Source organism: Acanthopagrus latus, chromosome 4 (assembly GCF_904848185.1).
Source record: "Acanthopagrus latus isolate v.2019 chromosome 4, fAcaLat1.1, whole genome shotgun sequence".
Taxonomy (NCBI): Eukaryota; Metazoa; Chordata; class Actinopteri; order Spariformes; family Sparidae; genus Acanthopagrus; species Acanthopagrus latus.
In genome coordinates, this window is record NC_051042.1 from 16935680 (window position 1) to 16949362 (window position 13683).

The window sequence follows — 13683 nt, forward strand, 5'->3', positions numbered from 1 at the left end:
GTTTTTTTCAATGGGAAGAAGACACCTATCAGAAACTCATTAGCACTGAGCACGCATCTCCTGAGCCAAAGATGGAGTGAGCGGCGGCAGCAGTCACACACTGTCGTTTAGCTGTTAACTTAGTTAGCGTCCACAACATACATACAATGGTCACGCTGGGTATTCTGCAGACTGAGGTACATTTGTGACAGCTGTTTTGCAAGCATCTGCTTGCTGGCAAGCGAGAGCTACAGCACAGTCACGTCTGGGATTTCTACAATTGTACCAACCCCAGCTTCAAATTAAAAAAACAAAAGAATGTAAACTCAAAAATTGGATAATAAGAAAATGTTAAGTGTTGTTACCGCATGGAACATGGTGCAGACAAATGTGAGTTATGTGTAAAGAATGAGCTCTCGCATGTTTTGTACCGTACTGTGAAGCCTTACTGATCTGTGTTCTTTAAACCTTAAAGATATCAAACAAGATGTAGCCTGTCAGATTGGGTTACACACACACACACACACACACACACACACACACACGCTCCTACCTCAATGTTAAAAGCCAAATAAAACTGGAGTGTGTGAGGTTAGTCCTCTGCGTGTGTGTCTGCCTGTTTCTTGGAGTGCAGGTGGTCATTAAATAATCATCTTGTGTCTGACTTTGTTTAAATCAGATATGGAGAGCTTTTTTGTCCTTCATGACATTTTGATCTCTGCTTTGTCATTAAGTGCGGGGATGTGATGAAATTTACATAGCCCTAATTCTTCAGCCTGCTGACAACATATTTTTTCAGTGACAGCCATCTTTAATATTTAGAAGAGTACTTTCCAATGCCCTTCAACTGTGCCTGCAGTATTAATGTATCCTTAATGGGAGAGGTTCCATAAATGAGCCTCAAATGGAGCTAGACGTTTTAATGCTTGCTAGAATGGCTGTTATTTCCACACTTAGCCATAATAGTCTTTATTGCATATTTAATAAAGTGTAGGCTCGTATTAATTGTTTAGCAGCCAAGGACTTCATTAAGTGGTTGTGATGTTCTGGATGGGTTTTCCCCAGTCTCCAGCAATCCCTTTGTCCCATCTCATCTGTGCTAGTTATATACAGCATAGCACGGATAAGATTAATGCATTTTCATAGCTTCTTTTCATTCAGCTGCACTGGGAGGGATGCCTTTGTGCGAGAGAGGGCAGGGGTATAAAAGGAGTGTTATTGTTACGAGGTAATAACCTTCCATTTTCACTCATACCAGAATTTCTTTGTACTCATGGCTATTTGTAAGCAAGGTAAGTAAGGCATGCAATACAGCAAATACAATTATTCAATCTCGAGGATAATGTAGCTGCAGAGCTCTACGGTGAAACTGAGCATGTGTATGTCAGATCTATTTGTTTAACTACTGAACAGCAGGCAGGAGGTAGACAACGAAGTTAAATGACATGCCAAAACAGAACACGGCACAAAAAGAGCAACATATGAATACATCAATAAAAACAAAATACAAATTGAAGACTTTAAATAGTACCTCGTTTAGTTAAATAAGAACATGTTACTGAAATGTATTGAAACCTACAACTGATTTTGGCCACTTGGGGGAGGCACAAACAAGCTGTAAACACAATTCACATATTATCACCTTTTAGAATAGATATGGGGACTCAATAGCAATCTTAATTATGCATTCATAAGATGCTGAACGACATTAACATTCAGTTGGAGTTGTGTTGCTTGCCACCTAATAAAATATACATCCAATATTCACTGTCTCTTGTTTTTGGCCTCCCCAAATTCCTGCGGGAAATATCCGTCTCTTTAACTGCAAAACGCTCCCTAGTGTTCACCAAATAGTCAATAACTTTTGTCTGTCTGCTGTTTGGTGCTGTGCAAGAAGCCCTCGGTGGCTGTTTAGAGTTCAACATCAGCAGTGTGAGAGCAGCGACACTGAGCCAAAAAAAGTTAAGTTGCGGTCTGAAAAATCCTGAACTATGAGTTTAAATACACTTATAAAGCCCTGCAGAGTAGTGTTCTCTGTGGGTTTGTCAATGGCCAACCTCGTCTAGATCATACATACTCATTCATTGTTATTATAAAAATTACTGATTACAGCCACTTTACAAAGGCAGAGCAAGTCTTGCTGTGTCAGTTCACATTTGCATCAGCGCTGAGATCATGATAGTGATCAAAATGGCTGCCTTGTTTCTGTCTTTAGAATATTATCAGCTACCCTTACGATATCTCCAACCTCTAGAAAGCATTAGCCACTTATCTTTATCACTGTTGTGTTTAAATGTGCTGATTTAAATGTGTTGATGATAATCAATGTGTTTGTGAACCTGCTGTTTGAATTCCTGCAGCAGGGGAAATTAATTCCAGTCAACTGACATTTCTGTAACGCTCCTCCGTCTCTTTGTTTTCTTGCGCTGCTGTTTCTATTTCCCCAAGAGACTGCATAAATAATAAGCTATTCAGCTCTAGTACAGTACATTGCTACAGTAAACAACAGTTTTATCTAGTTTGAAATTAAATTGAACTGTCCCTATTCCCAGATTGTCCAAAGGAATTGATGCAACAAAAGATTAGGTTCACATCATTACAATCTAGTGTAAATGCAAGCTTAAAATGAATAACACTCCTGATTATAAACCTAACAGGGGTCTTGATAAAAGGGTTAATAATCTAATTATTGAGCGCTTAATGATTAAATACTTATTTTCATCAAATGCAGCCTTTTGTGATTAATCATTTTTTCAGCTTTTCAACAAAAAGCTGTGATCCCAGACTCCAAAAATTGATTATACGCAAAGAACAACTTGTCCCAACCGGCACATTGTTGGACCTACGAAATGAATGGACATTTTTAGCTCCAAAGGTCAAACTCACATAAGAGCCAGTGCCATACTCATTAGGAAACCACTGGAAAGTTTGAATCACAGTCCTTGCCTTTTGAACTCTCTTCAAAGACATCTGAGTGCTTAGTGCCGTGGTTTGACAGCTTCACACTCGTATGGACGGGCTGATCTTTGTCCCCCTTTACCATTTAATTCCCCGAATGGACCTGAGCTAATTGGAGATCATTATCGTGATGGTATGATGTATTAGAATGATGTAGTCCCTCTTAAAGACGTATAGAGGCTTCAGGAGAAAAGGTGAAAAGAACTCTTAACAGCCGCTCAGTACAAATAAAATGTATTTTACCTAACATTCTCCACTCTCCACTCATTCTCTCTTGTGCAGGTTAGATGATGATTATTGAGAGCACAGGGTGGTTCCTGCAAATTCAGTCTACCAAAACTGCAGTGCTGCAGTTGTTGTTGTTTTTTGAAAGGACTTGTGTCACAATAGAGCCTCACTAACTAAATAGAAGTCTTCTTGGCACTATCTTAACCAGAATAGGTCTTCCTGCGGGTGCACTAAATCCAACGTTGATAAACACTTGAGTTAGCACCCGTGTGATTCAGCACACGCTCTAATGTACTAAGTTTGATAAGTGAAGGGCAAAACCACCCTCATGCATTTTCATCAGCAGCCCCTGGACAAGGCTCCGACACACATTTCAATGCCTCAGAGAGCCCTTACACAACAGATAGGCAGACTGTAGCTGTAATGTACATCCCAGAACAGCCATTATTGGAAAGAGGTTGTGAGGATGTCGTATTGAGGAGACAGTTAAAACGGTTTAATGAGAACTTGGATACTTGCTTAAAAAATTTACGATAAAGGATAAACTGAGAGTGTCTGTCGATAGACAAGCCTCAGCAAGTCTAAATAGAACACCTAAATTTGGATTAAGGAGCAGATGTACCAATGACAGTGGCTCTTAGTGTGTGTTTGCCTCCGTGTGCTGCACACATATAGTACAGCACTTCACTAGAGCTTTGTAATGGGGGTCAATAACTTCACTCCTTCCCTACATAAGGCTTGTCTGAACCCTCCGACGCAGTGTCTATCTCAGCAACCTTTCCCTGACAGCAGAGAATGCCAGCTATAAATACTGCCGGACAAGAACATGACAATATCCTCCAGATCAAATATACAAATGTGCTGTATGGACGTCAGGAGCCAGCCATCCATAACTGAAGTTGAGTGAGAGTAACTTTTGCATGAAGGTTGTTTCAAGGAAGCTTGTTAAGCCAGAAATTGCATGCCAAACCATTTGATTCACATTTCCTTTCTGTTCAGTTTTTCATCACGCTCAGAATTGTTTGAAACAGTTGGTTCACAAGCAAATGTTGTGTTTAAAAGAAGCAAATCATGTTGTGAATGCAACTGTGAACAATGAGCCTTTTAATGGCATTGTGAATGCCATGAATTTGTATTTGCTGTGTGCACTGCAAGAAATTGAAGGTTCCAATCTATTCACAAATTAAAGTGTATATATGTTGACAGGAACCATGAAAAATTGGTATGCAGTTACTTTTAATTTTTCAGCTTTTGACAATATTTTAAGGAGACATCTAATGCTAATTTTCAGGTATTGCTCAAAAAACACATCTGTTTTCTCATACTGTCCAGTGCTGCAGCTCTGTATCACCCCTTTGTCTGAAACACCCTGTCTTAGCTCCTGTGTCTTTAAGACCCCCTCTTCCATAATATCCAGTCTCCTCCAATTGGTCAGCTATCACATGCCCGACCCAGCACTGCTAATAACAACGGAACACCTGTGCTAAATCAATTAATAAGTGCCAAATTAGTTGCTAGGCATAAATTATGCTGATGTGTGACTGACATAACAAAGTCGCAAACTAAAGGCGAGAGTGCTGATAAAGGCATTTCAGGAGCAGTGTTTTCTGTGGGAAAGAGGAGCTTCTGTTGGTGCGGACTTTGACCTTTGTAACTTTTGAGATCTTTTACATGCACAAGAACCTAGATAAAACACTGAAGGGAAGGAAAGATGAAAAAGCATAATAGGTCTAATTTGAAGGAAAGGAATTTGTGCACAGGTTGGTATGACTTATTAACCTTTCCGAAAATGTGACTGTTGAATGCACAATAGTTTAGCAAATTCTGAGGGGTATACGTCACTGCCAACGGCTTGTCAAACAAAAATGCATAACAATGCACAGATCATGATTACTGACACATTTTAAACTACAGTAACTTTGATAAACATGTTTTCTTTACACAATTTTTATTTCATGTCACTGTTCATTCGCCCACTAACTGCAGCAATTTACTTAGAGACAAAATGCAGTGAGAAAGGGCTTCTTCTGCAAACACATTTTTGAATGATCAATTTGAGTCATAGCTATTCTAAGGGGTTCCACAGTGTTTCCTCATATATGTGGAGTGAGGATGTAATGTTAGCCTCAGCTATGCACGACATCACTTCCAGTGATGGTTTCTAGAGTCATCCAAACATAGAGCCTCAATACAGCAGTTTTAAAACTGCAGTTCTGGATCTTAAACTAGAGACCGGAACTGAAATAATGAAAGAAGTGAACTTTAGCGAGGAGGACAGGCAAATTTCTTTAACCTTCTGTTAGGTTAAGCCTAGAGGTTCTCCACAGGGACTATAGGAGGCTTCCCGACTACAGGTGGGAAGGTGTTGATGCCTTAACCTTCCCAAATTGGTCTTTTCATTGCAAGCTGCTCACTCTCTGGCTGAGTCACTGAAAATCTCCTTTTATCAGGTAGTGACACCAGAAACCTCATCTCTGCTGTTAGTATCAACAAGGCCTTTACCTGGGTTAGCACCCAAAGGATGCTGCATACACACTCAAAAAAAGCAAACTGGGGGTCTGCTACCTTAACCTAAATCCAGTATGTAACTTATATTATATAAAATCATGTTTTAGAGTTGAACATTTCTAAATTATGTAGTTTTAACAAAAGATACAACAATTTAAATTTACTAGACTGATTTATGTTAACACAACATAATTCTAATGGATTAAGACTGCAAATCACTTCTGTTTACAACTCCGGAGCATGTGTGGCAGTAATGAGCAAATTCCTAATCAGTAGTGCCCCTCTTTAATCATGGTCAAAGGTGTGTCCCTGGCGGGCAAAGAGGAGCAGACATTTTGAGAAGAGACAGCACATGTGGAAGAAGGTAAGCTTAATCCTTTATCTTCAATTGAAAAGAAGGTAATAAAAGTTCAGAATTGTTATCGACAGTTAGTTATGGCCGCCTTTTGCATTTTGAATGACTTTTTTTTGTTCTGCGTGTTTTATTGTAGTGCATGTCCGACTGTCGCCATGTGCAAGCTTGCAAACTAAGGTTAACAGGTTGACGGCGTTGACTCATTTACAAAACCGCTCAAACCAAACAGTTTTTAAAACGTTTTAAAAATAATAGCGGTAAAGTTAAAAATCCCCCAAGTAGCGTCTTGCTTTCGCCTGGAGTCCGACAAAAAGTCGACACTAACTCCACCTTTGGCGAGCAGCAAGTGTTGTTGTTTTTTTATTTTAGTTTTTTTTCGGCCGCCGCCGTGGCAGGGTTTCTCTGTTAACTCGACGTAAATCTCCTCGGGCTGGACCACTGCTCTGGTGCAGCTAGGTTTCTGAGAGTGTAAACACAGCAGTTCGTTGCGCTACGGAGCTCTCCACAGTCTGATGTTATTCACGTTATTGAGGAGGGAGAGAACGTGTGCTACCGTGAGTGTAAAAGTACTGTTGCACGGTTTGTGTGCATTAACGTTAGCTCGTAGCCTGGTGTAGCCACCACCAACCTCCAAGGCACACTTATCAGGTGTTTGTCGTGACATGCAGCTTTGCTATGGATTTTTACAGTATCTCTCGATCGCACCGCGCCACATTCACGCACTTGTAGTTTTCAGTCAAATCAGTCCCTCCACAAACATAAAGAAGCATATTTAATGTACTTGTCCACTGGAAATAATAGAACCAGTCATACATTGGATTAACTATTGTTTTAACTCTCTTTATTATTATGTACGTTAAAGTTATTGTACTTCTCCCTCACCCTGTCTCTCTTTTCTCTCTCAATTCATCACAGAAATTTGTGGCAGTAAACGTGTCCAGTGCCATCATACAAGTCACCACCATTGGCCATACTCCTGTGAAAGCGTCCTCTTCTGGCATCATCAAACAAGAGTGACTGCAGGAAAAGGGAGTCATCTGCTAGTGTCAGGGTCAGTGTAGACAGTAAGTTTGTACACAAATGTAGTGACAAACTGTTTAAGATCAAGTATGGTGAAAAGGGAAAGATGGGAAATGAAAAATGTTAAATGCCCAGATGTTAGATTGTACCATTGTGTGTTACTGATATGTGGAGGTGCAAGGAGTGTAGTCTATCTTTTTCGACTAGATATGATCTACTTAAACATTTAAGACTACATCACCGCCATAGACGACTTCACTCATGCCCATATCAAAACTGTCCATGCAATTTTAAGACGCAAAATGCGTTGCGCATACATTTAAGTAGAGTTCATCCTAAGCAAACTCAAAGTCAGGAGCTCCTGGAATTGAAAACATTTTGTTGTCCTTTGTGCAACTGTAGCAATATTTCTACAGAGAGGGACTTTTTCACACATATTGGCATTCATTTTAAGAGTCATGAAACTGTTACCTGTATGTTTGGGGATTGTACTTTTAAAACAAATATCTATGCAACATTTCACTCCCACAAGAACCGGAAACACAACCCCCATACATTAAATGATTTTAAACCAGGGATAGTGACAACAACCAGAGTTTCACAAGAATCAACTGACAGTGCAGAGGACGATACACTTAACCCAGATGACTGTGTAGTGGAATTAAACAGTGCATCTTCAAATAATGATGATATAAGCAAGACCCTGCCTGACATTATTGAGCAGAACTTTGCTGCAGCTTTGCTTAAACTAGAACATTTCGCACATGTGCCAGGCACAAAAGTTGATGAGTTTCTACAGGAGCTACACTATTTGTTATGCTCAGCTGCATTTCCTCTCACTGTTAACACTATTGAAACTATGTTTCAGAAACATGGCTCCGTACCTGAAAAGTCAGTGATAAAAGAAGTCGCCACAGCCCTTGCCACGTCTCACCCCTTGCTAAAATCTATAGAGAAAGGTGGCTCTTTGAGCACATCATATCTCCGAAACAAATTTTACAGGGAGAACTTTAATGTCATTGAACCCACTGAGTACATGCTTGATGAAAAGGAAAACAAAAGCTTTCAGTATGTGCCTTTACTGAAGAGCTTGCAACAGCTCTTCAATAGGAAAGATGTTGTGGATAAAGTTGTTGAAAATCACAGAGCACATCAGAGTCATGGGGTCACAGGAGAACAGTGTACTTATAAATCATTTCAAGATGGCTCTCACTTTAAGGGAAATGGTTTTCTTTCAGGGGGTGAGTTAAGAATCTTGCTAACTTTGTACATAGATGATTTCGAGCTGTGTAATCCTCTTGGCACTTCGCGCAGGAAACATAAGCTCTGTGGTATCTACTGGACTTTGAGTAATTTGCCACCAGGCTCACATTCAGCACTTTCTGCGATTTACCTGGCAATCTTGTGCAAATCTGATAATGTGAAGAAGTACGGTTATGACAATGTCCTGCATCCTCTTCTTCAAGATGTAAAAACACTTGAGCAGGAAGGAATTTTTGTCCCATTGCTTGGTAAATGTGTTAAAGGCACAATTCAAGTTGTTGCAGCGGATAACCTCAGTGCCCATAGTGTGGCAGGTTTTAATGAAAGTTTTTCTGGTGGGTACATCTGCCGATTCTGCACAGCAACACGGGCAGAGATCCAAACAAGAGATGTGAAATCAGGTTTATTTGATCTGAGGACTAAAGAACTACATGACTCGCATGTGCATTCAGCCCAGCAGAACAGTTCAAGCTGTTTTGGGGTGAAAGGCCCATGTGTAATCACCAAAAACCTTGCCCACTTTAATGTTCTGACTGGTTATCCACCAGATATCATGCATGATGTCTTTGAAGGCATCGTACCTGTGGAGCTTGCACATTGTTTGTCACTGCTGATATCCAAGAAATATTTCAGTCTTGAGCTTCTGAACAAGTCTATCCTTAGTTTTCCCTTCAAGTGGTCAGACAAGACTAACAGGCCCCACGTAATTCCACACACATTCTCAAAAACAATCGGGGGGAACGCTCATGAGAACTGGGCTTTGATAAGATTTCTTCCATTCATCATTGGGCATCTTGTGCCAGAAGATGAAATGGCATGGCAAATTTTAATGGTTCTAAAAGATGTTGTAGAGCTGGTGGTTGCTCCAACACACACAGAAGACTCTGTTGCTTACCTTGAGTGCAAAATTTCAGAGCACCGCAAAAGATACCAAGAACTGTTTCCTAATGTGCAGCTTCTACCCAAACATCATTACCTAGACCATTATCCTGGACTCATCAGGCAGTTTGGTCCTCTCGTTGGTCTCTGGACTATGCGATTCGAGGCCAAGCACAGTTTTTTTAAGCATGTAATTCGACACTCCAACTGCTTCAAAAACGTGCCCCTCTCGCTAGCTTTTAAGCATCAGCTCATGATTTCGTATCACATGAGAGCATCCAGTTTTGAAAAGCCTGTCCTTGAGCTGACAAATGTCTCAACAGTTCCTATTGATGTTTTAAAAACAGACATTGTTGAGAACATTGAACAAAGATTTCCTGGTACCAGAGAGGTACACATGACTCGATCTGTGTCAACCAAAGGTGTAACTTTTAAAAAGGACATGATTATAGCTCATGGGTCTACAAGTGGACTTCCTGATTTTGGACAGATTGTTCACGTTTTTGTTATTCAGGAGAGACTGTTTTTTATGGTTAAGAGACTTTGTGGATGGTATAGTGAGCATTACAGGGCTTTTGAGCTCACGTCATGTCCAACCAAAGACACAGATCTGATTGAGCTTAGTGACCTAGCAGATGACTACCCTCTGGCAGACTACTTTGTTGGATCTCTAAGAATGGTGACATTGAAAAGACACATACATGTATAAGGTATGATGACGTTTTGATTTAAAATTTAATGTTAATTGAACTGCCAATGAAAATAAGTCTCAACCTTAGATAAGTACTCTTGTACAAATATATTTTTATATTTATGTCTTTATATGTTTTTGTTTTTATTCACAGATTGTTGATGAAATGGCTGCTCCAGTGAAGCTCAGAGTCATCCTTGGAGAAAACGATTCCCAGAGACTGATCCTGCAGGACGGAATCCCAGAGACTATTGGTGAACTTGTTCAGCACATTAAGAGGCAGTGTGGGGTAGAGGACCACTTCAGGCTGCAATTTATGGATGCTGAGTTTGGCAATGAATTCACCAACTTGACTTCAGTGTTAGAGATCCAGGACAAAAGTACCTTAAAGCTTGTCTTTGATTCAGCTCCCGCTGCCTCTGCCCTGCCTGGTGGCTCCCCACCTCCACCCTGCTCCACTCCTGCCACATCATGGTCTGGTGATGACTCATCACTTTCATTTAGTAGCTTGTGTGACACAGACATCCTGTCTTCTCCTGAGTCCACCCCTTCAAGATCCTCTGGATGGCCTGTTGTTTTTGTTGTACCCCGTTTCCCATATGATTGTCAGCTTCAGCTGGACAAGGCCAATGCGGCATTCAAAGAAAGTGGAACTTTATTGGATCCAGATGTTAGACTTAAAACTGCCATTCTTGACAGTTTAGCTGAGGAAATTGTTCGGTACAAAGTGTACCCCTCAGACAGTGAGTTTGAAGAGGTTGCTGAAGCCCTTGTGTCATCCCATCCATGTTTGAAAGAGCCAGGCTCTGCCACTGGATATGGTGGCTGGAAGGTGAGCTTAAAGTACAAACTTGCTAACTACCGGAGGAAGCTCAAGCGGCTTGGATGTCCAGAAGTTGAACTGAATTCGCTGACAAATAAACCTGCAGACAAATGCAGTCCTGCTTATGGTGTGAAGAAGCCCAGAAGAGCAGAAGTAAATTACTGCCCCACCTACCCATCTGATGAATCTGCAGAGACACTTGAAAAAATAAGAGAGACCCTGCTTTTAGAAGTAAAGAAAAGGAACAATCAGGGCACAGTGGCGGCCATGATGGAGAAGACCTTTGCACACAGAAGGCAAGAGGTTATTCGTGATGCACCCTTGATTGCTGATTTCAAAACCAAATGGCCGGCTCTCTTCTGTGTACGCGAGGTGGGTGAATAAATACAGAGCGCTCGTGATTTAGTGTAAGCCAAACAAATATGAGTAAGTAATTCAGTGTTGTGTACCTTTTTTTTCTTCTCTCATTTAAGCTAACTGCTGAATTCAAGAGGATTACAACCGTCAGTTTGCTGCCAAAGTTCTTCTCCCAACTGGATGCTCTATCTTCAAAGCTGATGAAGGTGTTTTCCAAGAAAGGGGGCGGTCAAGGAAGAAAGATCAAGAGCATCATGATACCCATCACCCAGGTATGAGGATAAAAAAAAGAAACTGAACAGCCATAATATTTATGTCATGCTTGACATTTTAAGGGAAAATGTAAGAGGGATGAAGGTAAATAAAACTAGATGGAGAGGGGGTAATGTACTTGATTGAAGAATGATTTGATAAAATACGAACGTCGGGCACATTTGACAATGTCCACTGACATTACAATGGTAGTTACTGTTTACTGGGACACATGAATAAATGTCTTGCTTGGAAATAAAACCAAACCACCCAAGGATAATGTAAGTTCACATATCATAAAAATATCAATCAAGTTTTTACATTAAAAAAAAAAGTTAATTTCAGTGTTTGTTCAATGTTTGTGAAATCTTTTCTACCTGTTGATTTTAAAATTGCTTTTTGTTGTCAATTTTTTATTGTCCTACACACTCAGACCGATGCCATTGATGTCAGAAGAGAGTGCATCATCAAAGCCCTGTGTGTCTACTTAAATGAAGAGCCAGAGAACCTCGTGAAAGAATACATGGTATGTAATTTTGTTTTTATTCTCCAGTCCCAATTCTGACATCTGTAAACAACCCAGTTACACACTTAACCCTCCTGTTGTCCTCTGGGGTGAAACTGATCCAATCTGTTTTGGCTGGTCCTTCCTTCCTCTCTTCCTCAAATCTTTCTGTCCCTCCATCCCTCCTGTCTCTAATTTCCTTCCTTTCTTCCTCCCTTCCTTCTGTCCCTCCTTCCCTCCCTCCCTCCCTCCCTCCCACTCCTTCCTCTCTCCTTTCCTTGATTCTATTTCTCCTTTCCTCCATCCTTCTTTCCTTCCTTTCTCCATTCTTTCCTTCCTTCCTTTCTTGACCCAATCAGTTCCCCTCCTCCACCTTTCTCTCTCTTTCTTCCTTCTTTCCATCCTTCCTTCCTTCCTCCCTTCTTTGTTCCAGGACAAAAGGAGGGTTAAGAAAAGACAATGTAATACTAGAATCTTTCACATAAGATAAGTGACAGCTGCTTTACAGAAATTTGTGTGTTTAAAAAATGGGACTACAGTACCATTTTGACATGCATATCCTCTATTTCCCCCCTTTCTTCTGTGAAGAACACAGATGGTGAAAGCAGTGAAGCTGCGATGATGAAGACTACATTTGGAATATTTGTCATTCGCAAAGAAGATGCAGAGCCAAAAGATGGACCGGAAGATGTAGGTATCATTCTGGAGGGCGTGCAAGTTCTGGATGAGCTCGGAAACGTACCACTTGCCGTGGGAATGTTGTTCGCACTTGTATACGCGCTCAACCTCAGCTATCCACCAGAGCTGCGATACACCTTCGAAGCTTTGCAGAAGCTTATCATGGAGCTTGATGGAAACCGACTCTCAAAAAAAATTCAAACACTGAAAACACTACTTGCACGTTAGTCATCCTCATTAGAGTAAACTACTGTTCAGGTAGCAGTGACTCTATTTGAAGCCTTTCAGGCATTTACCTTCAAATATGATAAGCTGTTGTTAATGTGTTTTGATACTTTAAACTGTTGATATTTGGAGGTTAGAGGAGAATAATGTTTAGAAGTGTTTCTTTAAACAAGGGAAGGAAAAAAAAAGTTGTCAAACAACAAAGTTTTCTTTTGAAACTTGAGATGATGCACAATGCTGTATTTAACATTTTTCTTTGCACACAGTTGCCAGGACCGTATTCTGCATATAGCTTCATAACCAGCTTTGATTTGTTTTTTGGTCATCAGAAAGCTCCAAATATAGACACCTAATACTGGTTGTTTAAGTGGTTTACACTTGAAATTTGAAATTGTTTGTATTTTCACAGCAACATGTTTTCAGCCAATTGCTTGAAAGTGAGTTTTGCCATTTCTGGTAAAGTGTTATTCCAACAAATCCAGTTTGCTTCGTGTTTTTCTTTTCCAAAACTTGACACCAGCTTGGGGAAAATAGGTTGACATTTGTATAAATTGTGGAATATAAAAATACTGTTAAATTATTTATTTTATTAATAATTATGGTTTTGTTGACTCAGCACAATTAATTAATGTAACTGTATTTAAAATAATGGTTGCAACTACCCATTTAAATTAAGTAACTCGTAATTATATCATACTAGTTTAAATGGCCCAACAAAAATATGTTAGTATGTAACATTTACCCTTGCAAATCTAGTTGGACATAATCCTAGTAATTAAGTCATAGTAACACAAATGCATCATGTTGATCCAACATATTTATATTTAGGTCACTCGACAAAATTGTTTCTGGCTAAATTAAAGCATTTTGTTTAGGTGGAAATTATTTCCATAATTTTATTACGTTCTGCGAACAAATGATTTTTTTGAGTGCAGTTGCTTCTCTACCACAATATTCTTACA

The 13683-nt window shown here is 40.0% G+C and overlaps 1 protein-coding gene across 3 annotated transcripts; it reads left to right on the plus strand.

The window, feature by feature from the left end:
* Positions 1 to 5749: 5749 nt before the first annotated feature.
* LOC119018611 lies at positions 5750 to 13301 on the plus strand. Of its 3 annotated transcripts, none has more exons than XM_037096415.1 (6): positions 5750 to 6037; positions 6944 to 9900; positions 10036 to 11076; positions 11178 to 11333; positions 11747 to 11839; positions 12407 to 13301. In XM_037096415.1, the coding sequence occupies exons 2-6, from the start codon at positions 9892 to 9894 to the stop codon at positions 12722 to 12724; spliced, it is 1617 nt and encodes a 538-aa protein (XP_036952310.1). In that variant the 5' UTR covers positions 5750 to 6037; positions 6944 to 9891; the 3' UTR covers positions 12725 to 13301. The 3 variants fall into 3 exon arrangements, with proteins under 3 accessions (XP_036952310.1, XP_036952311.1, XP_036952312.1); XM_037096416.1 differs by having other exon boundaries at positions 6944 to 7092; XM_037096417.1 differs by having other exon boundaries at positions 6944 to 7079.
* The last annotated feature ends 382 nt before the right edge of the window (positions 13302 to 13683 follow it).

What these genes read in the sequence shown, in the direction of transcription:
- LOC119018611 (XM_037096415.1), top strand. An exon ending in TCATGATACCCATCACCCAG is followed by an intron (nt 11,334 to 11,746) that starts GTATGAGGATAA and finishes CTACACACTCAG; the next exon opens with ACCGATGCCATTGATGTCAG. An exon ending in ACCTCGTGAAAGAATACATG is followed by an intron (nt 11,840 to 12,406) that starts GTATGTAATTTT and finishes TCTTCTGTGAAG; the next exon opens with AACACAGATGGTGAAAGCAG.